The sequence below is a fragment of the Crocuta crocuta genome, unplaced genomic scaffold (genome assembly GCF_008692635.1).
Source record: "Crocuta crocuta isolate KB4526 unplaced genomic scaffold, BGI_CrCroc_1.0 scaffold352, whole genome shotgun sequence".
In the NCBI taxonomy this organism is placed as follows: Eukaryota; Metazoa; Chordata; class Mammalia; order Carnivora; family Hyaenidae; genus Crocuta; species Crocuta crocuta.
This window is the reverse complement of record NW_027532169.1, coordinates 1748041-1774190: the sequence shown is the minus strand read 5'-3', so window position 1 is coordinate 1774190 and position 26150 is coordinate 1748041. Positions and strand designations below refer to the sequence as shown.

The 26150-nt window shown below is 42.8% G+C and overlaps 1 protein-coding gene across 1 annotated transcript in view; it reads left to right on the top strand.

The window, feature by feature from the left end:
- Positions 1 to 22643, top strand: part of UTP18 (UTP18 small subunit processome component) — a 38002-nt gene extending 15359 nt beyond the window's left edge. Inside the window, exons 9-15 of the mRNA XM_077776853.1 lie at positions 554 to 654; positions 890 to 980; positions 5099 to 5222; positions 14974 to 15148; positions 20165 to 20307; positions 21681 to 21716; positions 22494 to 22643. Of these exons, the coding sequence (XP_077632979.1) occupies positions 554 to 654; positions 890 to 980; positions 5099 to 5222; positions 14974 to 15148; positions 20165 to 20307; positions 21681 to 21705 (659 nt within the window). The 3' untranslated portion in view covers positions 21706 to 21716; positions 22494 to 22643. The remainder of the gene's footprint in view (positions 1 to 553; positions 655 to 889; positions 981 to 5098; positions 5223 to 14973; positions 15149 to 20164; positions 20308 to 21680; positions 21717 to 22493) is intronic.
- The last annotated feature ends 3507 nt before the right edge of the window (positions 22644 to 26150 follow it).

Sequence of the window (26150 nt, the reverse complement as noted above, 5' to 3'; positions counted from 1 at the left end):
TACCTGACTCACATTTTGAGAAGCTGATTGACCCTTGAATACACTGACACTTCATGGTTTTCTCTTTTCTTTCCTTTTTGGATCCACAAAATTAAGGACTAGACTCTCCTTCATCATGAGATGTTTAGTAGGTGGGCAACAAGTATTTATATGTTAGTATGTTTTAGCAATCTCTCGCCATGTCTTTCTCTTCTGGTAATGAGCTTTGTGACAAAAAAGTGTAGTTTATCCTTTTCGTTAATTACAGATGTCACCATGTACATTTGAAAATTAGTTGGTATGTTAGTTGTTTGGAGAGCTGAATCTCTGGCCTGGCGTTCAGATGGTGAATGTTAGCCAAGACAGAGAAGGAAAGTAAGCGCTTTGTAATGACTTTATACTGGGTCATACTCATTGATGCGTGGAGTCAGACTTTTCAGAGTTTGAGCCTAGCTTTTTTTTTTCTTTTTAATTGAGACACATTGTTATTTTAAAAGGTACGGAACTCTCAGTTGCCATTGAAAGATGTTACTGAAAATCCTATTAATCCTTACTGATTCATCTCCTTTCTTAGGTTTGAAAGAGAAGATAGTGAGGAGCTTTGAAGTCTCTCCAGATGGGTCCTTCCTGCTGATAAATGGTGTCGCTGGATACCTTCATTTGCTGTCAATGAAGGTGAGTGCTTATTGGTGGTTGTCTGTTCTTCTAGAATAAGATGTTAGTGTCGGGATGGTCTTGAATCGTCTCCAGCAGAGGGCAACAGTGGGACTTGGGGAGAACTTTTGACTATAGGGAAAAAAAACAAAGTCAAATAGGTACAACAAAACAGACCTAGATTGTTTTTATTCCCACCGTGATTCTTCTGTGTACCTCCTCACAATTTGATAAGTAATGTTTGTTGTTTTTTCAGACTAAAGAACTGATTGGTAGCATGAAAATTAATGGAAGGGTTGCAGCATCCACATTCTCTTCAGATAGTAAGAAAATATATGCGTCTTCAGGTGGGTTAATTGACATCGTCTAAAGCATTTTTGAAGATTTGGGTATGTTTATATTTCAAATTTAACCAAAAATAGTGCTTGATTTTGGACTTTTTTATGTTAGTAAGAAAGTAACTTTTGTTTTTAGAATTTGTCATTACTTTGCCCTCTTTAAAAAAATTTTTTTTGTAATGTTTATTTTTATTTTTGAGAGAGAGCGAGAGAGAGTGAAAGCACAGGAGGGGAGGGGCACAGAGAGAAGGAGACACAGAATCTGAAGCAGGCTCCAGGATCGGATATGTAAGCACAGAGCCTGATGCGGGGCTCGAACCCACGAACGGTGAGATCATGACCTGAGCTGAAGTTGGACGCTTAACTGAGCCACGCAGGTGCCCCCCCCCCCCATTTGCCTTCTTTTTACTAACTAGTGATAGTGAAGGCTACACATTTAACATGCTAACATGTTAACAGTGAGGGGCTGGGGTGCCTAAGGGGCTCAGTCAGTTAAGTGTCTGACCCTTAATTTCGGCTCAGGTCATGATTTCATGGTTCACACTGACAGTGCAGAGCCTGCTTGGGATTCTCTGCCCCTCTCTGTTCCCCACTTGTGCACGTGCACTCCATCTCTGTTGCTCTCAAAATAAATCAATTAGCTTAAAAAAAAAAAACAACAGAGGCTAACCGTTTAACCATGTGTTGACATGTTTGCGGAAAAGATGGGAAGAAAATGCTTTTTTAAAACATTCATTCTCAGACTTCATTTCTTTTTGGAAGTTGCTTAGAATCATCACCTTTTTTCTTTCAGCAGTACCTTTTCACTTGTCTTGAATGTTCTTCATAATTGACTGAAAACAATTTATATCTCACCCTCTGACATTTCTGTGGTGCAGTTGGCTAACTGTCATCCTTGACAGACTAATCTTGCACTTTCTCGCTCTTCTGCCTTTCTGGTCGTCCTGTGCCTTCTCCGGCTCTCCCTCCCTTTCCCACATGATCTAAGGGGCCATCCTAATCTCAGTGTGGCTCGTGCTGCTGGGTAAGGGGAAGCGTCGGAGTGTCCACGTCAGTACTTCTGTAATCTCTGTGGGACTTTTTTGCAGAATTTTTGCTATACCTCAGCTAGGAGCACTTGATAACATAGTGTTAGGTTTTTTTGGGTTTCTTTTTCTTTTCTTTTCTTTTTTTTTTTTTTGAGGTGTAATTGACATATAACATTAAATCAGGTGTGCAACATGATGATTTGACATTTATATATGTTGCGGTATGAGTACCACAGTAAGTAGTTATCTTTCACCACACATAGTTAACAATTTTTTTCTCGTGGCAAGAACTTTGAAGATCTACTCTCCGTAGCTTTCAAATATGTGGTACTGTGTTATTAACTGGAGTCACCAGGCCGGACAGTACATCTGCCTGATTTATAACTGGATTAAAAAGTTTTAAAAGGTTCTTTTTAAAAAAAGGATTAACATTGGCATTAATTTCTATTTAATTTTTGTTCTGTTTCTTTTTTCCTTTTTTAAAAAATTTATTGTCTGTTAACATGCAGTGCAGTATTGGTTTCAGGAGTAGAATTCAGTGATTCATCACTTCTGTGCACCACCCAGTGCCCATCACAAGTGCTCTCCTTAGTACTCATCCCCATCTAACCCATCCCCCAGCCACCTCCCTCTGTCAACCCATAGCTCTCTCTCATTAAGACTCTCTTGTGGTTGGTTTTCGTCTTTTCCTCCCCCTTCCCATATGTTCATCTGTTTCTTAACTTCCACATATGAGTGAAATCAGATGGTATTTGTCTTTATCCAGTTCACTTATTTCACTTAGCATAATATCTTCTAGCTCTGTCCGTGTCATTGCAAATGGCAAGATTTCATTCTTTTTGATGGCTGAGTAATATTCCTGTGTGTGTGCGTGTGTATGTATATTGATACGCATATATATATTTATACACACACACACCATATCTTTATTCATCAGTCAGTGGACATTTGGGCTCTCTCCATAGTTTGGCTATTGTTGATAATGCTGCTGTAAACATTAGGGTGCGTGCACCCCTTCAAATCTGTGTTTTTGTAACCTTTGAGTAAATACCTAATAGTGTAATTGCTGGATTGTAGGGTAATTCTAATTTTAGTTTCTTGAGGAACCTCCACACTGTTTTCCAGAGTGGCCGCACCAGTTTGTGTTCCTACCAGTATTGTAAGAGGGTTCCCCTTTCTCTCCTTCCTCACCAACATCTTTTGGTTCCTGTGTTGTTAATTTTAGCCATTCTGACAACTGTGAGGGGACATTTTATTGTGGTTTTCATTTGAATTTCCCTGATGATGAGTGATGTTAAGCATCTTTTCATGTGTCTGTTAGCCATCTGGGTGTTGTCTTTGGAAAAGTGTGTATTCGTGTTTTTTGCCATGTTCTGTTTTTGTCCTAGAATCAAACTTTCACAAAGTTGAATTACTCACACTCACATTTGTACTTTTTAAATCAACTATTATAGTGATAGGTTTCATGAGAGGTGAAGAATAAATACTGGTTCAGAGTGATGTTCGTAGTGCAGTGGCCCTTGGATTCTGGGAGGGCCAGAATGGGGGAGAAGAGGTGGAGGGTCAGAGATACTGAAATTTGATAAGCAAATTGGTTTCAGATGTAAAATATTTACAGATTTGGTCATGACTGTGGAGGTCTTATTTTCNCCGGGGGGGGAGGGGGGGCGGCGGCGGTAATCAAAAGTCCAGCTTTGTTAACATCTAGATGACTTTCCTGCCATTAATCACTTCTCTTTCCATTTTAGTGTATTGCTAGCTGGGCTAATCTTTATTTGCTTTCCTTTATTGTAACATTACCTACTGTACAGGTAGATACAAAGAATTTCATGTTTGACCCTATTCAGTTTTTCCAAATATATTTTACTACTGCCTAATCTAAACCTTTATGCCAGCCTGGGAAACCTTTGTCAAGGATATAGTTGAAACTGTGAGATTAATTGAATTCTCATTGGGAGAAGAGTATTGAAAACTGAACTTTAACGCAATGTCCACAGAAAAGGCAGAGATGAAATGGGTGAGTGAGGAGCTGCTTTTGAGAATGAGTGTAGGGTCATTATAGAAATCTGTACACGGGGTGCCTGGGTGGCTCAGTTGGTTGAGCATCTGACTTCAGGTCAGGTCATGATCTTGCAGTTCGTGGATTCAGCCCCCCACATTGGGCTCTCTGCTCTCAGTGCAGAGTCTGTTTGGATTGTCTGTCCCTCTCTTTGTCCCTCCCCTCCAAAAAAATAAAGATTTTTTAAAAAATCTGTAAATGGGTGTGAGGAAAAGAGTCATCATCGGTATTGCATATTTATAGGAGAGAGGAAAAAGAAGGACTGATTTTGGCAATAGTCCAAAACTATTTTTTTTAGTAATTTTTTTACCCAGCATGGGGCTCAGACTCACAATCCCCAAGATCAGGAGTTGCATGCTCTTCTGACTGAGCCAGCCAGGTGCCCCGATGGTCATTTCTGTCACGAAGATATTTGTGTTCTCTTCAGGTTTAACATCCTCCCTGATCTTACCCAACATTCTTCTTTCTCTGAACTATTTGTGCTCACTTCTCATACTTAGTGTCCCTTATTATTTAAATGACTTGGTAATAGCTAAGCTGTATGTATTCTAAGTCATAAATTCCTTGTGGTCTGGATCAGTTCATTCTCCACCTCTTCCACAGTTACCATCATCATCAGTTTGGTACATTAATCACCTCCCCACACATGTAGGTGCTCTGCCTATTGATGGATGTTGGAACTGATGATGAGTATTTTGGTTTTTGTTTTTTCAAATTTTTGCTCTAATAATTCATCTGAGTGAAATGTAGAAGTTCTTTCTGAAAGCTCAACTCAAACCAAGACTTTGTGGTTTTCATTCTAAACTTAAAGATACTGTTTATCAATGGCTGTTTGAGGATGTATTTTCTACATGTAGAAATGTATACAAAGAATGCTTTTTTATTTTTTTAGCCAGTTTTCCAGACCAAGGACATTTATAGGGAGTTTTTGTTTGTAGCCCCTTGTACTATAAAAGAGGGGCTAAGAATGAATGGCCAGTTCACTTGGCTTTCAGGTTTAAAGCCAAATTAACCAAACCCTTTTCGGCTCTTTTGTTCAGGCGATGGGGAAGTTTATGTTTGGGATGTGAACTCTAGAAAGTGCCTTAACAGATTCATTGATGAAGGCAGTTTATATGGATTAAGCATTGCTGCGTCTAGGAATGGACAGTATGTGGCTTGTGGGTAAGTAAAGAGAGGTTCTTGTAACCTTTATCACAGTATGCTAATGAGAAAATATTAAAGAATTGAATATACTGCGTGATGAGAAAATATTAAAGAGTTGAATATACTGCGTGGTGCTTAAGTGTTCTGTTTATACACTGTTCAGTAATAGAAAATCAGCAAACCCAGTTCTTTTTTGCATTTTATCATCTTAAATGCAGTGGTTAGTAATGGTGGTTTATCAGCTCTTTAACAAAGAAGTATTGCACTACCTTGGGTCATTGTAGTTTTTTTAATATTTGATATAATCACATCAAGTTTTCTTCTTGCTGCTTTCGATTTTTTTGCCATTGATGAGGACACAGAGTAAGTTAAAGATATTTAAGGCTTATTTTTCTTGGTCTGGCTAGTGGTGTAAACCAAATATATGTTCCTTAGAAATACTATTTGTTAATAATGTAGAAACTTTGAAAATACCATCTAGAGCATGCTGTTGTGTTATCATTGGAAAAAAATGGTTATTACCCTGGGGGAAAGGTGGCTGTATTCTTCTACTTGATTCTAAAGCTGCATGGGGGGTAGGAAGGAGGCATTGGATATATCTTTTCTGTGTTTGTAAATCATCTTACCTACCAAACTACTCACTTATCAGCACCTGTAACTTTAGAGCCTCTGACAGTGGATTTTTATGACTTTCTTAGACTGGACACAGCTTGAGTCAGACCGTCCCTGGGGGGATGAGAGATGAAGTGGCTCTTGCCATCTGGAAGCACAGCATATCTCCACTCTTTTTTCCCTTCATTCCCTCCTTCAGGGTTAAAATTGGGGAACATCCTGACCATCATTTGAAAATTGGTCAGCTACAACCTTTGGGGCCTGGAGGAAAGGAAAGTGGGACCAGGCTGTGGAGCTTGGTGACCCCACCAAAATAAAGGCCTTGACAAAGGCCCCTCCCTGTCCTGGGTCCTCCCTAGTGACCACCAGACGACCCACCTGTAGGGAGGACTCTGTCGGTGTGAGCCCCATGTTTGCAGTGTGTGTGCTGTGGCAGCAATCGGTGGGGAGCAGAGCTTCTGGGAATGAGTGAAGCTCCTTTAGAATGAAGACCAGCGCTGAAACTAATTTTGAGTCATTTTAAGCAGAACTCCCCAGAAATGACCTTAACTTAAATTTGTGAAGTTAAGTCTTTTTCCGATCCTTGCCTCTTTTCTTTCTTTTCCAATTTTTATTTAAATTCTACTTAGTTAACATACATACAGTGTGATACTGTTTTCAGGAGTAGAATTCAGTGATTCATCACCTACATACAATGCCCAGTGCTCATCACAAGTGCCCTCCTCAGTGCCAGTCAGCCCTCAGCTTGACGTCCCTCCATCAGCCCTCGGTTTGTTCTCTGTCTTTCAGAGTCTGATGGTTTAGGGCGCCTGGTGGCTCAGTCAGTTAAGTATCTGACTCTGGATTTCGGCTCAGGTCATGATCTTACAGTCCATAATATTGAGCCTGTATCAGGCTCTGTGCTGGCAGTGGGGAGTCTGCTTGAGATCCTCTGTCTCCTCTCTGTGACCCGCTCTCATTTGCTCTTTCTCAAAAATAAATTAGTTAATTTAAAAAAAAGTCATGGTTTGTTTCCCTCTCTCTTTCCCCCTTCCCATATAGTCATCTGTTTTGTTTCTTAAATTCCACATATGAGTGAAATCATAGGGTATCTGTTTTTCCCTGACTGACTTGTTTCACTTAGCAGAATACACTCTAGTTCCATTCACATCGTTGCAAATGGCAAGTTTTCATTCTTTTTAATGGCTGAGTAATATTTGATTATATATTTATGTGTACACACACACACGTATATATACACCACACCTTTTTCTCTTAATGTTTTATTTATTTTAGGGAGAGAGAGCGAGTGAGAGAGTGAGCGTGCAGGGGAGTGGCAGAGAGACAGGAGCAGAGGATCCAATGGGCTCTCTGGCTCTGTACTGATAACAGAGAGCCTGATACGGGGCTTGAACTTGCAAACCGTGAGATGACGTGTTACCTTGAGCTGAAGTCAGATGCTTAGCTGACTGAGCCACCCAGGCGCCCCACACCACATCTTCTAATCCATTTATCAGTTGATGGACATTTGGGCTCTTTCCATAGTTTGGTTGTTGTTGATAATGCTGCTATAAACATTGTGGTACATGTACCCCTTTGAATCTGTATTTTTGTATCTTTTGGATAAATACCTACTAGTGCGATTGTTGGATCATAGGGTAGTTCTGTTTTGAACTTTCTGAGGAACCTCTATACTGTTCTCCAGAGTTTGCCTCTCTTTTTTGAACCACTTTTATTATTTTATTGATTGGGCCCTTTAAAGGACCCAAACAGGAAAGAATCTAATACTGGTTTAAACTCATTTGACTTTAATTGCCTTCAGTGTAATGGAATTCTGATGTGCTTGGTCCAAGAACATTATTAGGTTTTTATTGTAAAGAAAGGCCTTAACCTCATTGGAGGAATTTCTGAGGTTATTAGGGATGTGGGGAAGAGCTATTGGTATGGAGACGCCAGAGGCAGGAGAGGTGGAGCCAGCAGTTGGGTCTGTCCCCTTTCTTTCCATCTCTGCCTCTCTCCTCTTCTCTCTGCCCTCTGCTGCCCTCTCCCTCCTCCTCCTAGTACTGGTGTGATACTCCTCTGCCTTGACCCCTGCTGTTAGGAATTAACTCCTTTGATTCTAAAAACTCATCCTTTTTTATCTATTAATTCTCCTCATTCAGTGACCTGACAGAAAGTAGATGCTTCGTTTGCAGTTTGCTCTGATAGGGCATTAGGGAAACTAAGTATCTTGTAAATAGAGATCTCTTTTCATTTATATTATCATTTTTTAATGCATCTGTTAACATAAGGAATGTTGTATACTTTTAGAAAGTTTTAATGTTAAGTCATGCAACATCAATGTGAGAATGTCTTTGGGAGACCTCTGGACTGGCCTTCCTTCTACAGACAGGGACCAGTGGTTCTGTAAGAGACCATCAAAGTCAGGGGCAGAGTTGGGTCTGGAGGCCTGTGGTCTTACGTTTTGAGGTGCAGCGCCTCTCTCGCTCCCCTGGCTGGGATCTGTTGTGAAGTCAGTCGTACCTTGGCTGCATCTTCTGTAAATGCAATAGTGTTCCGTGACTTCCTAGCTGGTCTGGAAGTCCGTCAGTAAAAAAAGAAACAGACATATGAATGTGCACTTTTTTTTTTTTTTTTTTAATTTCTAGGAGAGAGAGACAGCGTGAGCAGGGGAGGGTCAGAGAGAGAGGGAGTCACTGACTGAAACAGGCTCCAGGCTCTGAGCTGGCAGTCAGCACAGAGCCCGACGCGGGGCTCGAACCCACGAACCGCGAGATCATGACCTAAGCGAAAGTCGGACACTTAACCGACTAAGCCACCCAGGCGCCCCTGAATGTGCACTTTGTACAAAGCACTGTATGTGGAAGAGTGGGAAAGAGTTGTGATGGCCTTGGTGTGTGGAGGCCCTTAGGACCTCAGAAGGTAGCTCACCACATTCACATGACCTCGTAAGGTGACTTGGAGAGTCTCCTTTGGTTTGTTTTGTTTTCTGTGCTTACCCTGAAGAAGTTGCCGGTGTCTCCTGTTGCAGCTACGGCACAGATCGCTAGCTCAGGGGCCTGCCTTTCTAGTAGTGCAAGCTCCGAACCACTTTGCAATCTTTGCATTTGGAGAATTTTAGGCGAATGCTACAGAAATACCTATTTTTGTATTTTCAGATCAAAGTCCTATCAGGTGATTAGAGATTTGTTGACTCTAGTTTTCATCAGCTTCTTAGAAATACACAAAATTGTCTTTTTATTATGGTTCCCATTTAAGTAGTTTCAAACTTTGAATAATCCCTACGATAAAAAGATTTATCAGCAGATTTTTTTAAGTTTATTTATTTTGAGAGCAAGCATGAGCAGGGGAGGGGCAGAGAGAGAGAGAGAGAGAGAGAGAGAGAGAGAGAGGATCCCCAACAGGCTTCGTGCTGTTAGCACACAGCCTGACTGGGGGCTCAAACTCCCAAACCAAGAGGTCATGACTTCATGAAATCAAGAGTCAGACGCTTAATCGACTGAGCCACCCAGGGGCCCCTTATCAGCAGTTTTATTTCCCAGCATTTACCATGTGCCACGGATTGTTGTTTTCTGTATGTAGTTATACGTGTACGCTATATGTGCGTATATGTTAACTATATATGTGTATGTATGTGTATATATATTTTTCATACATAAACATTCTCATTTCCTACTTCACAGTATAGGCACTATTATCTCCACTTTACAGGTGGGGAAGGCAAGGCACTGCGTTAAGTTACTTGGTTAAGATCATACACATAGCAAGTGGTAAAGGCGATCTTACAGTCCACATCTGGCTGCAAACCCTGAGCACTTAACCACTCTACTGCCTTTTTTTTTTTAAGGTGTACCTCTCTGTGTTCGTGTTTTTAAATATAAAAAGGTACAGTTACTAGGAGTTTTGTAAATTAAGAAATCTCACAAGAAGAAAATTTACAGTCTAGTTTGTCTTGAGAATGAATCCTTTTGTGCCATATATATAATCCCTTTGGAAAATTGGCTTCAACCATTCTGTGCGTCAGCTTTTACATAGCTTTATCTTTTATCTCTTTAAGTCTCTGAATGTACCTTGGCTTGCTGTTTCTCCTTCTTAAATCTGGATTTTAAACCCTTAGCTTAAGACTTGCTTCAGGATTTTTGTGATTTCAGTAACCTCTCTGGGTTTGGAGAATGTGGGAGTTAGTCTTCTGTAACTTAAAGCTAAATAAAAGTTTTTCTTTCATCTTTGTGCTGTAGTCTATTCCTGCATGTCCATCACAGTATCCACTAGGCCACATGGCTAGTGGCTAGTTAAATTAAGTTAATTAAAATAAAAATTTGTTCCTTAGTGACGTGACGCTAGCCACATTTTAAGTGTTCAGTAGCCGCATGTATCTAGTGGCTTCCATATTGGACGGTGCAGATACCAAGCATTTCCATCATCACAGAAGGGTGTAGAGAGTGCTTGTCCAGTCTAGTCTTTATATTGATAAGGACACAGGTCCAAGCGTTGGATGACTTTAATCTTTATTGGTTGTTACTCGTTAACCTGATTATTGGCAGAGCTGGGTCTGGAATGCAGCTTGTCTGGTTTCCAGTTCAGTCATCTTCTACACTGCCACTCCCCGGATAATTCAGGACTCCAGAAAAATATGAAATTCATTAGGATATAGGGCCTGGAGTTAACACTCCCATTGGGTTTCATTTTACCTCGTCTAGAGAATCTTTAGGACATAGTTGTTTTACAATGTGAGAAAAACCTGTTTTATTCGATGATGTGTTTCTGCCTTGGTTTTCTCATTTATAAAAACATTTGCCACTTAGCTAGGGATTGTGAGGTAGGTGGTGGTCCCAGGTGGGGACACATGTACCCATGTATCTGTTCACAGACAAGTCATGATGAGGTCTGCAGTTGAGATAGTGTTTCTTAAGAGTGTAAGGAATAGGGGCGCTCGGTTGGCTTAGTTGTTAAACATCTGACTTCAGCTCAGGTCTTCATCTCATGGTTCATGAATTTGAATCCCACATTGGGTGAGCTTGAGCCCTGCTTTTCTCCCCCTCTCCCCCTCATGGGATTCTCTCTCCCTCTGCCCCTTGTTCACTTGCACTGTCTCTCTCTCAAAAAAAGAAAAGACTAAGGAATGGTGAAGGCTGTTGTAAGGGTCATCGTTAGAGGTATTGTAGGTATTGGCACTTGAGCTAAGCACTTGAGGGCCAGGTAGGGTTCAGAGAAAGGCATGGCAGGAGGTGGAAAGGAAGTGTATGTAGGTGAGAAAGTTCCAGTTTGGATTCTGAGTGGAATGCAGATGGATGACTCCTGAGGGCTTAGGCTGCAAAGGAATGCAAGAGGGGAAACTTACACTGTGTTGAAAAGTGTGGACATTATATTGAGTGGAAAGAAAAACCACCAAGGGTTTCTCCGTAGAGGAGAATCGTGATCACATCTGAATTTTAGGGTTTGAAGTAGATAATTCCCATGACAGCCTTTGGTGGGGCAGCAGATGTACAGGGAGCCTTGAGGTCGTTGACATAACCCAGGTGGGGCAGTCATTGAGGACGTAGGAGTGGGGATATGTGAGAGACAGGCAGTGATGTTTGTGATGTATGTCATGGCTGCTTAGGACATTGGGGTGGGAGAGAAGCAGTAGCACTCTCAGGCTGCAGGCCTGAGAGGCCAGAAGAGTGGACTTGTATGGAGGGGGGAGTGGTGTCGAGAGAGGTGCCATTTGTGTCCACGAGCAGTTAGAAGTGTGGTGTGGCATAAAGATGCTGATTTGGACGTGATAGAAGATGGGTGGTCCGTGGCAGTAAATAAGTGAGTGAGACATTAGAGCCAGGTAGCAAATAGAACCTGGGGTTAAGAGCCCATGGAGAAAGGGTTAGTGAGGATGAGAATAAAATCAGTTGAGTTCAGCCTTAGAGAATTCAACAGAGGAGAGCATTTGAGTTTTGTGTTCAACCTGTTTGCTTTAAGTTCTGCAGGACATCCGTGGCTATGGTGTCCCCCTAGTTGTGACAATTAAAATGTCTCCAGACATTGCCAGATTCCTTCCCCCTCCCCGCCACCTCGGGGGCATAACTGTCCCTGGTTAGTAACTCCTGTCTACCTTACGATTTCTTCTTGCTCATTATACTAATTTATTTGTGGCCCCTGTTTGCTCTTTCTGTATGTCTTTTTTTTTAATGTTTATCTTTAAGAGAGAGCAGGGTAGGAGCAGGGAGAGAGCGGAACAGAGGATCTGAAGCAGACTCTGTGTGCTGACACCAGAGAGCCTGACGTGGGGCTCGAACTCATGAACCTACAGACCATGACCTGAGCCAAAATCAGACGCTTAACTGACTGAGCCACCCAGGTGCCCCTCTCTATATGTCTTTTTAGCTTTGACAGCTACCACCACCACCACCACCACCACACACTATCCCAGTCCTAATTCGTAAGACAAACATTGATGTGGCTAGTTGCCACCATTCCCATTTGTGGAGATTTCTGTGTGCCAGGACTCTGGGTGCTGATCTGCTAATGGGTTGGCCGCCTCTGGTTCAGGAACTTGCTTCTAGCCAGTCAGCTCTGGTGGTGGGTGGAAGGGTAACAGTCTGTTTCTTTAGTTAAGAGTTCGGGGGTAAGCTAGTAAGCATGCTTATTTCTCTGTTTCTGTTCTTCCCCTTTTCTATGATACCTTGGTTTTTTGTTTTTGTTTTTGTTTTTTTCTTTTATTTATTTCTAGGAGAGAGAGACAGCGTGAGCAGGGGAGGGTCAGAGAGAGAGGGAGTGACAGACTCTGAAACAGGCTCCAGGCTCTGAGCTGGCAGTCAGCACAGAGCCCGACGCGGGGCTCGAACCCACAAACCACGAGATCATGACCTAAGGAAAGTCGGATGCTTAAACCGACTAAGCCACCCAGGCGCCCCTGTTCTGTTTTTTAACTTAATGTCCTCCTTCCCCAGCTCAAGTCCTGTCTGTCTCGCACAGCCTCGTCTGGCTGCAGCTTCGCCTCATACTGATTTGTCCTGTCTTCGAGGTTCTGGGTCACATATAGAGCTTAGTGTGATGTGTTATATCCTCTTGTATTTCTGGCTATTTTATGCAGGTATATTTTTTTTTCTAGGATAAATTTCTTTTGATATTCTATATTCCTGTATTGCATACGTTTGGACATACAGCTCTCATTCAGTAAATACTAACCACTCTCAGTGGCATATTAGAATTAGTTATAGTCTTTTAGCAGAAATACCACTGTAAGTTTCCATACATCAAAATGGTTAATGTGTGCCATTTTTGTTCCATAAATTTAAGCAATAGTCAAATAAGAATGAATAGGCAATATATAAGGAGGCTCTGATGTTCATGATGGTAAGGTGTGATCTAAAATTGATATTTAGAAGAGAGCCATATGGATTATAACTGTGTCCTTGATTAAGTTGGGTTTAGCTGTAAATTAATTTTCAGCAAGAAAAGAGATTTGGCATAAAATAAGTAAAATGAATAGATATTTTGATCTCAGTCAAAAATACGAACAAGGAAAAGAGGAACTTTGTCTTAGTTTGGGTTGTCATGGTAAAGACCCATAGACTAGGTAGCAGACATTTATTTCTTACATTCCTGGAGACTAGGAGTCTGAGGTCAGAGTGCCAGCGTCACTGGGTTCTGGTGAAGACCCTCTTCCAGGTTGCAGATGGCCAATTTCTTGTGCCCTCGCATGGAAAGAGGGAGAAGTCTTCCTGGGGTCTCTTTTATGGGGGCTCTGTCCCATTCATGAGGGCTTCGCTGTCATGACCTAATCACCTCCCACAGGCCCCACCTCCTAATAAGGTTTCATCATAGGAATTTTAGTGGAGTCCGTAACAAAAATAAACCGAGGCTATATGTGGTGTCTCTTGAGTGGTTAGCGTGGACCACACTCAGTTAGCTCTCCTGAATCCAGCAAGAAGATGTGTATGTAAGGAATTTGAATACTCGAAAGCGCTAACATACTGTTTGTGTGGTTGGCCATCATTTCAGGCTCAGAACCTTGTGTGTGAACTGAATTGGTCTTGTTCACACATTGTGTCAGGTTCATTGTAGGCAGTCGGTACGTGTTTGGTGGAATGAGAACACACTTCGTGGAATGCATGTGTTGTGTCACCCTTGTGACTTTGAGGCTTTATCTCTTACATCTTTTGGATTTGTACTGCATTTGCTAATGAAGTTTGAATTAAATATCTATGTATTACAAGTCCCTTATCCTTGTTCCTTATAAATCATGGTACCTGTAACAGGAGATCATCTCAACACCAAGGTCAAAAACTTTCCCTGAAAGTTCTTGTCCTGCAGTGCCTGGGTGGCTCAGTTGGTTAAGTGTCTAGCTCTGGATTTCGGCTCAGGTCCTGATGTCACAGATTGTGAGCTTGAACCCCAAGTCTGGCTCTGTTCTGACAGTTTGGAGCCTGCTTGGGATTCTCTCCCTCTCTCTGCTCCTGCCCTGCTCTCATTCTCTCTCATGCTTGCTCTCTCAAAGTAAATAAACTTTAATAAAAAAAACAAAAACACCATGTTGATGAATGATTCTGTTAATGGTAAGGTCATCAGGATTTACTTTTTATGAGTATTGGACATTGCTGGTAAACATTTCTGTAAACTCACGAGTGCACGATCACTTCCGTAATTCTTGACTGCAGATATTCCTGGAAGAGCAGAACCAAGAGACCTGCTGTGACAGCTGCTGCTCGGCACCGTTTTGACAGTTCCCACAAATACGATAGAATGAAAAAGGAGGAGCTCTCGGCAGGGGCTGGGGGGACAGCTCTCAGGCACACTTTTGCACGTTAGGTCAGCCGTACACTCCAGGGGCAGTGGCAGGCTTGGTCTCTCTTATTCACCTTTGCATCCCAGGCACTTAGCTCTGATGCCTGGCATGAAGTTTACATTCAATAAGTATTTATTGAAGGAATGAATAATGGAGAGTCTGTGCTTACTTGGGTTTTCTAGCTCGTAGCTGAAAAGCTGTCAGACTTAACAAGAGTTTAGCAAGACTGTAGTGGAATCGGTAGTGTGTCTAGTGGTTGTCCTGGGGTGCACTCCCCAGCCCTGGTCTCTTTGTGACCCCATACCGCACAACTCCTGCAGATGTCAGTTTGTGCGGTTCAATCTGTAGTCACTTAGGTTGCGAAAGCCCTTTTGCTTGTTTTTTAATCTGTTGTATTCTCTTTTCTCTTTGCAGTTCTAATTGTGGAGTGGTAAACATATACAATCAAGATTCTTGTCTCCAAGAAACAAACCCAAAGCCGATAAAGGCTATAATGAACTTGGTTACAGGTGTTACTTCTCTGACCTTCAATCCTACTACAGAAATCTTGGCAATTGCTTCAGAAGAAATGAAAGAAGCAGTCAGATTGGTAATATATCTTTACCTTTAAAAAAATTATTGATAATCTTAAAATATAAGTTGAAAGCATGGAAGGATGGTAGGAAAGAAGCGTGATGGGTTATTTTAAAAAGAGTGGCTTCATTTGATGTAGAAATTACTAGCATTGTGGCTTTTGGGAGTGGTTGTAGAAATGATGCACCGTGGCCACCAGATTTGTATTAAGGAATGTATTTAAGGCAAACACTTCATTTTTCTGTAGTTTTCTTTCCTTCTCTCTGCCTTTTAAAGCCTGATGTAATGAAGGGGAGGCAATTTTTAGATTTTGAAAATAAACTGAGCTTGAAAAGAAAGTACGTAAAAAGATTGCAATTTAAAGGGCTCAGTAGTACTTGTGCATATGCCTCTGTGCCAGGAGTCCCCAGCACTTCCTCCAGGTTTGGTGGTTTTCTAGGACTCACAGCACTTGGTGTATGGTCTTGTTCACAGCTAAGAGTTAATACAGGGCAAGGATACACAGCAAAACCAGCCGGGGGAAGGGTGTGTAGGGCAGGCCAGAGGAAGCCAGGCACAGGGGCCCCAGAGCCCTCTCCCAGTGGAGTCACACAGGACAGGTTTAATTCCTCCAACAAGTTGTGACCACTCGTGTTTGGTGTTTTCTACCAGGAAGTCCCTCATTAGGGAGGTTACTGGTGGTTGATCATGAAGCCACCCTCTGCCTAGCATGTACCCAAATTCTGGGCTTCCAGAAAGAAAGTCAGGTGTTGAGCAGAAACCACATCATACAGATATTTGAGGCCTGGTGAGCCATCCGTTATCATGTCGCATCAGTGTAGGGAACTGCTTACCAGTCAGCTTCCCAGACACAATCTGAGGGCCACCCGTGCAGGTATACCTTTCTGAGGATAGCAGCCTCGGGTCTGTGTGAACTCTTTTCTGCCCCACCTCAGAGTCCATTGTAAATGTTGTTGCATCTCTGTGAAGTCTCCTGCTCTCCGGGCAGAACCAGTTTCCGTACTCATTTCACAGTTACTCGCGCTAGGCCCCAGCTAGGCCCCAGCTAGGCCCCAGCTAGGCAGATGGCACAGAGCTTCGAAGGCAGCCCCGCCTTGTGTTGTGGCACGTTTGCTCCCACGTTCCAAGCACTTCACAGAGACCATTGTTTCTACCTTGTTCACTTAGCATAGTGTTGGCCAGGTGTAATAGTGTATAGTTTTCAAAGACTTCTTCAAAAATATTTCAAAGACTTCTTCAAAACTATTTTGAGCCAAATAACAGTCCTCAGGATTAACTCCCCCAAAGTCAACAGCTAGTAAAGGGCAGAACTGTGCTTCTGGGTTGTCCGTTCATCGTAGAACTTGGTGTTCCAGCTGGAACCCTCTGATCCCTGGGATGTGTACACAACTTGGGAGGGCAGAGAGGACAGCGTGGGGTGGGGGGGGCAGGTTCTGCCTGTGTCACACAGAGCAGCTCTGCTCTTGTCTGTGCTGTGCGTTGGCCTTCTGCATGAGATTTTCTCGGAAGGAAGGAAGAATTCTGTTGGAAAAGAGTGCAACAATACAGCACTGTGTTTTATTGCCTCTGTGTTGAATGAATTGTTTGATAAATGAGAAGGTTCTAATTCAAGTCAGCTTTAAAATCCCCGCTCCTCTAATGGGAGTGGTGGACTCGCACACATTAACCTTGTGTCGTTTTAATGGTAGTAAATTGTTTGTAGAAAACCATGGGCTCTATCTCCTGTTGACATAATATATTCTGCAAGACGCCTAGTAGTTAGTTCTGCCTAGTTTGCTTCAGTGATCATGGCAGCATTTATGGTTTTTTACTGTGGCAAAAATCACACAAGGAACTCATTAGTAACAGCCAAATCCCATTTTTTAAATGGTAGTCAACCGTAATGTCTAATGGGAAGTAGCCAGGCATAGCAGCTTCAGAATGCCTCAGTGAAATGGCATTAGTATCGGTAAATGCAGTCTCTTAAAATGATCCAAACAGTTCTGTTATCCCAGCACAAGGCAGTGAATATAAATCTAAGCCATTGCACCAGTAAGCGACACAGAAGTTAAATTGTTATTGCATCTACAGTCTTTGATGTAGTAGAAAGTTGTGGAACTTGTTATCCATTAAATTAAGGATGAGTGAGCTTTTCACTTGTTGAATTTTGATAACCTGGGCCCTTAAATGTGATGACAGAAGTGGCATTGGAGGTAAAGGGAACTTTCTGAGGTAAAGGGGTTGGGTTTTTACTGGCAGTTTCTTCATTAACAGTTCACCTATAGCTTTTAATACAAGGGCCGTAACGAGAGGTTCGAACACAGCTGATGTCTGAGCAGGTGGGTGCAAGCCATTGGTCTGAGAAAAGAAGTGCTAATGCAGGGACAGTCCAGCGGGGGACCTCACACAAACATACACGTGAGTCTCTCAGGAGACCGTTGTAATCGTGGGGTTGCTCCTGAGAGGCAAGGCGGTAGAGGAGATAAAATACAAAAATACGTGGCTGATAGGCTGGTGTTTGTCCTCCGTCGGAAAGAACACACCGTCTCTTGTGTGAAGCCGTGGCCGCTGTGAGTGGTTGTGCCGGCTTTTTGTTGCCTGAGGAGGGCACCACATCTAAGGCGACACCCTTTACATCTTAAACTTTATTAAGTGTGTGTGTTTATCACAGTGTTTCTGGTACTCTCTTCTGTTTATTTAGTTACAAAAATAAACAACTCCCACCTGGTGAAAATGGGATGTAAAACATTGATATGTGTCTTGTGCCTCAATTTTTGCCCCACAGTGAGCTCCCTCTTTGTAATAGCCAGATGACTTACATATGAAGTTAACATTGAATCCAAATTAGGAGACTGTTTTTTCCAATTTAGATTAGAAAATAAAAAGTGTGGTCTAATATAATTATCTTTAAGGAGTCATTCACGTTAGAAGATTGGTTCTGGTATATTTTATTTTGGAAGAGTCACAAAAGACTTCAGAGTCATGCCAGCAATGTTAATGAGCAAGTATCTGGGGCACAGTTTAAATTTTTTTTTAATGTTTATTTATCCTTGAGACAAAGTGAAAGAGTGCAAGCAGGGGAGGGGGCAGAGAGAGAGCGGGAGACACAGAATCTAAAGTGGCCTCCAGGCTCTGAGCTGTCAGCACAGAGTCCTGTGCGGGGCTCGAACTCATGAACCGTGAGATCATAATCTGCGCTGAAGTCGGACGCTCAATTGACGGAGCCACCCAGGTACCCAACTGGGGCACAGTTTAAAAGTACCAGGTGACACATAGGGTGGAGACCAATGTTAGGCATAGGACAGTTCTGTTCTTGCCACTCATAGGAAATAGTTATTTCCTGATGATCTTCCATGAGGCCGCAGATCACCTCTTCAAAGCTGGTGCGTGCCTGGAGGGTGCAAAAGACAATTGAAAAGCCAGAACATTTACCAAAAATTCATGTAATTTCCACATTCTGAAACTAAGAGTTAAAAGATTTTGCGATAGGGGCGCCTGGGTGGCTTAGTCGGTTGGGCATCCGACTTTCGCTTAGGTCATGATCTCGCGGTTCGTGGGTTCGAGCCCCGCGTCGGGCTCTGTGCTGACTGCCAGCTCGGAGCCTGGAGCCTGTTTCAGTCTGGGACTCCCTCTCTCTCTGACCCTCCCCTGCTCACGCTGTCTCTCTATCTCCCAGAAATAAATAAAACATTTAAAAAAATAAATAAATAAATAAAAGATTTTGCGGTATTTGTATTATGGCTCCTCTCCTAAAATAACTAGTCTCCTTTATTATGTTGTTGTTGTTCTTTTTAAATATATTTTTCAAGGAACATATATAAAGAGTGGTATTCAAGAAGTTTAGAAGTTCTGATCCAGTCTGCCAACTTCTTAGCTTTAATAGGTCAGGACTACTTCTCATTAGCACTAATGCCTGTGCATTGATGCCGTGCTTTTCAGGCAGAACCTACTTCCTGGGAAAGTTGAGAATAATTAGAATGGCTTGGAGATCCACAGTAAGCTTTACTTTCCTGATAAAATGGTCAATAGGTATATATCAGAAGGAATAGGGCCTAATAAGTGACTAACAGAAACCTGTTTCATAGATAGATGTGTATATATCACTGGGTTTTACCCGGGGCTCATCTACGAAATCACCTTGATTGGATGGTTTAAAGCCTCATTTAAGAGTGTGGAGGATGCCTGCCTACCACAGGTAAATAGCTGAGCGAGGGCTCGCCACACATACGGGGACACTAAGGTGCTCTATTTGTTGGAAGAGCTAAAGAATCTTTGAAAGTGAGAGTTGTTAAGATCCTAGTCTACTGCAGGTAACTGCTTCCGTGCTGGGGTTTTATTTACCCCCAGATCGGGTGAGGACTTGCTGCACTGATCTTAGATTGGGCTCATTTTCCCTAGCAGTGGACTCTCTTGAAGGAAGAGGTGGTGCCCCTCCTCATGGTTAGGCCTGGCCGGGAGGTGAGCATTCTCTCTCTAAATCAGAACGTAGCTTCACTCAACAAACCAGGTTTCCATGGTTTTGTCTTCCTTGAGAGAAGATTGGAAAAGGCAGAGAATATATACTGGAAAAGTAAAAGTATGGAAAGGAAATTGTATGATAGTGGTAGAGTTGGTATGATTTTGCTGGGCTTCAGTTATGTAAAATCAGACTCTGTAACGTTTAAAGTATCTCTTCCCTGTGACCAAATTTTAGTATTGTTTACTGTGGTCATTAAGGAAGAGCATTATTGGGTACTGCTACTTTTTACTTTAGTGTATTCATTATTTATTCACTCAGCAAACACTGGAATCTGGCGGATGGCATGCTAGATGCTGCATTAAAAGCATCAAGGAACTTCTTTCTTCTCTTCCCTCTCTTCTCTCTCAGTTAATAGCACATCAAAAATCAAATTTTAATTTCAGAACACTTTGCTCTGTTATGAGAAATACGTCGTGTGTACGACGATCAAAATGAACTTTTTGTTCCAGTGAAAAGAGAGAATGAAGACCAAAATTTAAGGAGGAGGAGATTGTAGTTGCTGCTATTTAAAGCTTTGTATTATGTCCTACACAGGTGCACCTCCCTTCCTGTACAGTATTTTCAAACTTCCCAGTCGTTAAAAAGAAGACAATCTCTCTGGTTCATACCATGGATTTTTCTCCCAGAAGTGGGTATTTTGCCTTGGGAAACGAAAAGGGCAAGGCGCTGATATATAGGTGGGTATTGTTTAAATGTCAGAAATACTTATAACCTTCTTTTGAACATATGAAAAGATTCTCCTGTTACAGTCCCAGTTCTGCCTTTACATGCAGACAGCCTGACCGTCCTCTTCATTATCTAACAAAATGCATTTTTCTACCATATAATATGACTAGCAGAAAAGTTCACCTGGGGATTTATTTATTTTTTTAAACATTTTTNATTTATTTTGAGAGAGAGAGAGCACGAGCAGGGGAGGGGCAGAGAGGATCCCACGATGTCAACACAGAGCCTGATGCGGGACTCGAACTCATGAACTGAGATCACGACCTGAGCAGAAATCAACAGTCAGCTGTTTAACTGAGCCCCCCAGGTGTCTACCCCACCCCGAGTAGCCACTTTAATAGTATTGCCACTTCTAGGTGTCTTATGTTTAGATTAACTTTTGTTGATTTGTTAATTCATTATTCACTAGATATAAGTGGGCTTTTTATAAAAAAGGTGCTGCTCTCCCTGCAGCTGTGAGTCGTAAATAAGAACATCAGCCACAGAGATGTCTAAAAGTTATGCTCTGTCCACGTTCTTTTCTGCACTCAGCACACCTGGCTGGAAGGCGGGAACAAACACAGTCTTAGTTGCAGTTGCTAGAAGATGCAGGTGACAGGGCAGCTCTTCTGCGTTTGCTGATGAGCTGGAAGCCTGTGGCTTCAGTCACAGCGCCTGTCCCTACTCCCTTGTGTTGGTGGCGAATGCTGCGTAGGACCCTATGTATGTGTATTTGCTTCAGGGAAGGCCTGCTTTCACAGACCTGAAGTCTGGTGTGAGGAAGAGGAGGCATATAAATTGATTTTAAGGAGATAGTTGTGAAGAGAGGTTATGGCAAACAGTAATAGGGTTTCGAGCTCTGCTCTGAAAGGAAAATGGGTTACACCTGGAAAACGGATATATTTCCTCATTCTCACCTGCAGGTACCTTTGGAGTGTTTCTTTCAGTTTGGGTTTTATTCAAGAATGCAGTTTCTTACCGCACTTCCAAATTCTCTCCCAAAATTTGGTTTATATAACCGAATTTTCTTTTCTCTAAGTTTAATCACCAGAGTCCATTTGGGTTTTGTCCAGAGCATTGCTGACTAGGGAGGCTGTTTCTAGCAAGTGGGTTGGACTGACATTTGTGTTGGGTGTGGCTGGTCAGGTATTTCATAGACCTCAGTTCCATGCTTTGGAGCAAGCCTAATGCTGAATGTCACATTGAGCTGCCTGGTGAGACTCATCATGATTACATCCCCTCCCCACAACCCCCCAGTCTTCCTAAGTGCCATTCTGTGATCTGATTGACAATACCTCTGGGTAATCACAAAATTGTTTAGCTGATTTGTCTTTTATTTTTTCAGGTTGCACCATTACTCAGACTTCTAAAGACCTTTGAAGTAAGAAAATTCTTACTTATTGATTCTTCAGGTTTTAAGGTTATACCTGTTGCTGTCAGTTGGCAGAGGGACCGCATGCGTTGATCTGTGTTTCTTTACCCCAGGATTGCTGTATCTTTAGTTAGGGGGGTGGGATGGAAGTAGATCAGGATCAGCGCAGTTGGACTTGAACCTTCCCTGGGAATTTTTATCCTAAATCACAACAGTCTGGTTCTGTCTTTCTGAGGTCAGATCTCTAATATAACGTTCAGTAATGGTCATCACAGTTGTTATTACTGAACATTTAATCCACAAAGGCTAGACATAATAATGAGAGGTAAGTGTCTTCACATATAATTCTGGCTTCCATGAGTTCAAACCCTCTTATTTTGTATATGTTTCTTGAGAGATTAAAAGTGGCTTGCTTTGCGGCTGGTCACTGGTAGCTTGTCACAGAGCTAGTTAGTGGCTGGTCATGAGTTTGTTGCCCCGTGTTTAAAACAGTAAAACATGCTTCCCTCTCCATGGCTTGATCTTTGACATGGAAACATCGTAGTTCTGAGGTGGAGCTTTGCAGCTGGCCTGTTCCTCACGGTTGACTAGGCTGGGCTTCTCTGAGACTCCTCCATGTCCAGGAGACTCTGAGAGCACATGTGGCTGTGATAGTTGAGCAGAATGTCGGCCGAGGAAGGGAGTAGCGTAGGTGTCCTGCCCGCCCAGCTGTGTAGCCAGCACATCTCTTCGCTGACGACCAGCATCTATAAATCAGATGTATAAGTTCTTCTCTTCTTTTCTCAGATCCAGTGGAGCCAGAAGAGTAGCCCATCTTGATCTTCTCAGAAACTTTCTGAATGTGTGATAATGTATGGCTAATGATTTATTGAGCCAGCTGTGCTTATTTAACAGAAATGTCTTAATAAACACACAGCAACTTTTGTTTGAAAATAAGTATAAGTTGTTCTTCCCTTCCCACCTACACCCAGACACAGACTTGGATGCATTTCTTTTCACACTAAACATGAGAGATTGGAAACACCTGTGTGCAGCCAGAAATCATACAGCGCTTCTGTTTCACAGCTCAGCCTAATTATGATTCCCCCCTTTCCAGCACAGAGCTCTCCATGCTAACAGGTTTTGGTGAGCGATGGAGGTCAGTTGGCTTGAGATGAGAGCAGTAGGGGCTCATGGGATTAATTCTGAACTTGCAAAATGGAACTGAGAAGACTTTCCTGGGCTCGGTACTTCAAGCAGTCGTCATTGTTATTTGCGGGAGAGGGATGCAGACACCTGGAAAGGTCAGGTTAGAGGAGGAAGTTCTCCCAGTGATGAAAAATGAATTAATAGAGCCCATGTAACTATATTCCAACCAACAGCTCAGTGAAGGGCATCTTCAGCGTCTTCAAGGCCCTGCTAGATCTGCTGGCGATGACAGCTCAGTAGATAATGCATCTTTCTGAAAGAACACCTTTTATTAAGATGGGCTATTGCTGCATAATTGTAGAGGCCCTGCTCTGTTCCTTCTTTTTTCCGACAACAGCTTCCGTAGTAAAAATGCTAAAGATTTCAGTCCTGAAACCTGCTGCCTTGTTAGTTTCTCCCTGGAGGCACTAGAGGGCAGCCTTGGACCACGAGTTATCAAGAGCAAGGCTCTTCAGCTGTTTACCACCCCTTTCAGCTGCCTCATTGTTTATTTCAGCTACGATACCAAGCCTTCTATGTGCTTATTTTGCATATGATTCTCAGTTCCTAAGAATGTAAAGATTTGCAGGAATTTATCATTCTAGAGAAAATGATGGAAGTATGAGTTGAAATTTTAACTACTTTTTAACATCTCTAGATCATTTTTATACTCTGCTAGGGATAGAGGAAAAGAACTCTCAGTTCTAATCTCCAAGGTAGATTAATGTGTTATTTGTTCTACAGACAGATATGCTACCAAACCTGTGTCTTTTTTTATTTCCCCTCGATGGGAGCTGGGAATTTTGGTCGGGCTCTCATTGCTTCCTGTAGCTTGTGCCAAGCTAACTCCACAAGGAGATGAGAGGCATAGCCATGATCTCATTTACACGGTTCTCTTTTGGCCCTTGCTACGATCGTGTGAATGTGGCTTATTTCTGTTTGGGGCAGGGGACATCTTGAGCTGTGGAGGTGATTGCTTGCTGTCCAGAGCCTCACAGGACGTACTCAGGTTTACTTGGAGTGATGACAGGTTGAAATCTTCGGTGTGCCCCCCTCATCTCTCCCTGAACCCCGCTAATAGTGAGCTCAGGAATTACTACTCTGTCAGTTCTTCCTGTTTGAACCAATTACAGGCGAGAAGCCTTAGGTGCACACGTGTGTCTATGGTGAGGCCAGGTAGCCCTTCGTAAGTCTGCGCAGAATGAAAACCGCTGGAGGGCTTGTGACCGTCATTTCTGGACTTCAGCTCGGGGTAGGGGGCGGGATGGAAGCAAGCAGACGCTCAGGGAGGGAAGTGCTTGCCCACACTTGCAGTCAGCTAGCTCTTAGGCTTCTTGGCATCCCGTTTCCATGCATCTCCAAATTCATCACAAAGAAAAATCACATGAGACACAGAATTGTCTCTTCTGTTGTTCTAAGGAGGAAATGGGGACTGGGGCCAGAGTGTGGGGAGAAGGTAGGATGTGGGGTGGGAACAGCATTTCTGAGCCGCTGGCACTGGACTTTCACGGACGTCTGCATATGCGTACAATCTCACGAAATTCTCCTGGCTCCTCTGTGAGGAAAGTAATACTTTTTACAGGAAAATAAACCGAGGGTCAGAGAGGTTGAACAATGCCAGCCCCTACAGCTGTCATCCTCACACTGACCACTGATCCCCAGAGGTGGCTGTGCACACTCTTAACAGTACACAGCCCATTAGATGGCGGGAAGGAAATAGTAAAACTCCTGTGCTGTGCATAGAGTATTTTATACTATAGATCATGTAGATAATATATAAACAAATAGGTTTATTTGGGGGGTATATACTCCAGGATTTTCTACGAAAGGGCCGCTGGTTTGGAGGCCCAGCCTACTGCCACACCAAACTTGTCGCATCCAAAACTGAACACATTGCCACACCCTCCCCTCCACTTTCCCATACTTGGCTTTGTATTCCCTCTGATGTTAATAGCTCCTCCACCATTAACCTAGTCACTTAAGCTAGGTTCCTGAAACTGGCTTTTTTTTTAGACTTTTTTAAATGTTTTATTTATTTCTGAGAGAGAGAGAGAGACAGCGTGAGCAGGGGAGGGTCAGAGAGAGAGGGAGACACAGAATCTGAAACAGGCTGCAGGCTCTGAGCTGGCTGTCAGCACAGAGCCCGACGCGGGGTTCGAACCCACAAACCGTGAGATCATGACCTGAGCCAAAGTCGGAGGCTTAACTGGCTGAGCCACCCAGGTGCCCCCCAAAACTGGCTTTAAACCTGAGGTTTTTCTCTGCCCCTACTTCCCACCACAAAGAGGAGTTAGTTACCAAGTGATTTTATTCTGCTCTCAAGAAAGCCCTCTCTCTCTCTCTTTTTTTTAATCCTTTGGTTTCTCCAGCTCTGATCAGCTCTCGCCTATTAATCCCCTGACTTGGTGTCATTACTTCTTGCTTCACCCTGTAAGGACACAAGTCTAAACCAGACTGACTCCATAATAGGCTTTAAGTTTCCCCTCTAAACTAGAAGGCCTAAGTTTCAGTTTCCCTGAAACTATCAGGCAGCTACACATTGCCCAAGGCCGAAGAAACTGCCCACCACTTCACTCCACCACACTACCTTGGCAACACCCAATCAAGAAAGGCCAGCAACTATAGATAAATCTCAGCTGCCTAATGTAAAAGTTAACCCATTAGTCGCCGAACAAGACTCTAGGCTCACTCTATGGTTGGTTGAATTTGAGGGTACCTTGAATGTTGTAATTGGATCCTGCCAAAAGTAACAGATACTCTGGATAACATGTATGGTTAAACCCACTGTCAGTGATATTGTATAATTATGATTGGATCACTGTTTCCATGCCACAATTTCTGTAACTCCCCCGTCACAAACCCCATACAACCCCTACTCTGCCTTTGTTCGGGGCTCACAGCACGGATCCACTGCGCTGGTAAAGTCTGTGAGCCCGAGCTCGAGCCCGTAATAAAGCCCTTTGCCTTTGCATGCGTGACTCGGTCTCCCCGGTGGTCTCTGGTCGTTGAGGATACTGTGATCTGGGGGTACAACAACCCTTTTCAATTGGATGTCCACAGTGCAGCCAGAGACTTTTTTTTAAACATTTATTATGGAAAACTTCAAACATACACAGGAGAGCTACCAATATAATAAACTTCTTTGGAGGGATCACCCAGCTTTGGCAATAATCTGCTCCTGGAAATCTTTATGTCCCCACCCACACACTCTCTGGTTATTTTGAAGCCAAGCCAAAATGCATCACTTCATCTGTAAATATTTGAGTATGTATAGAG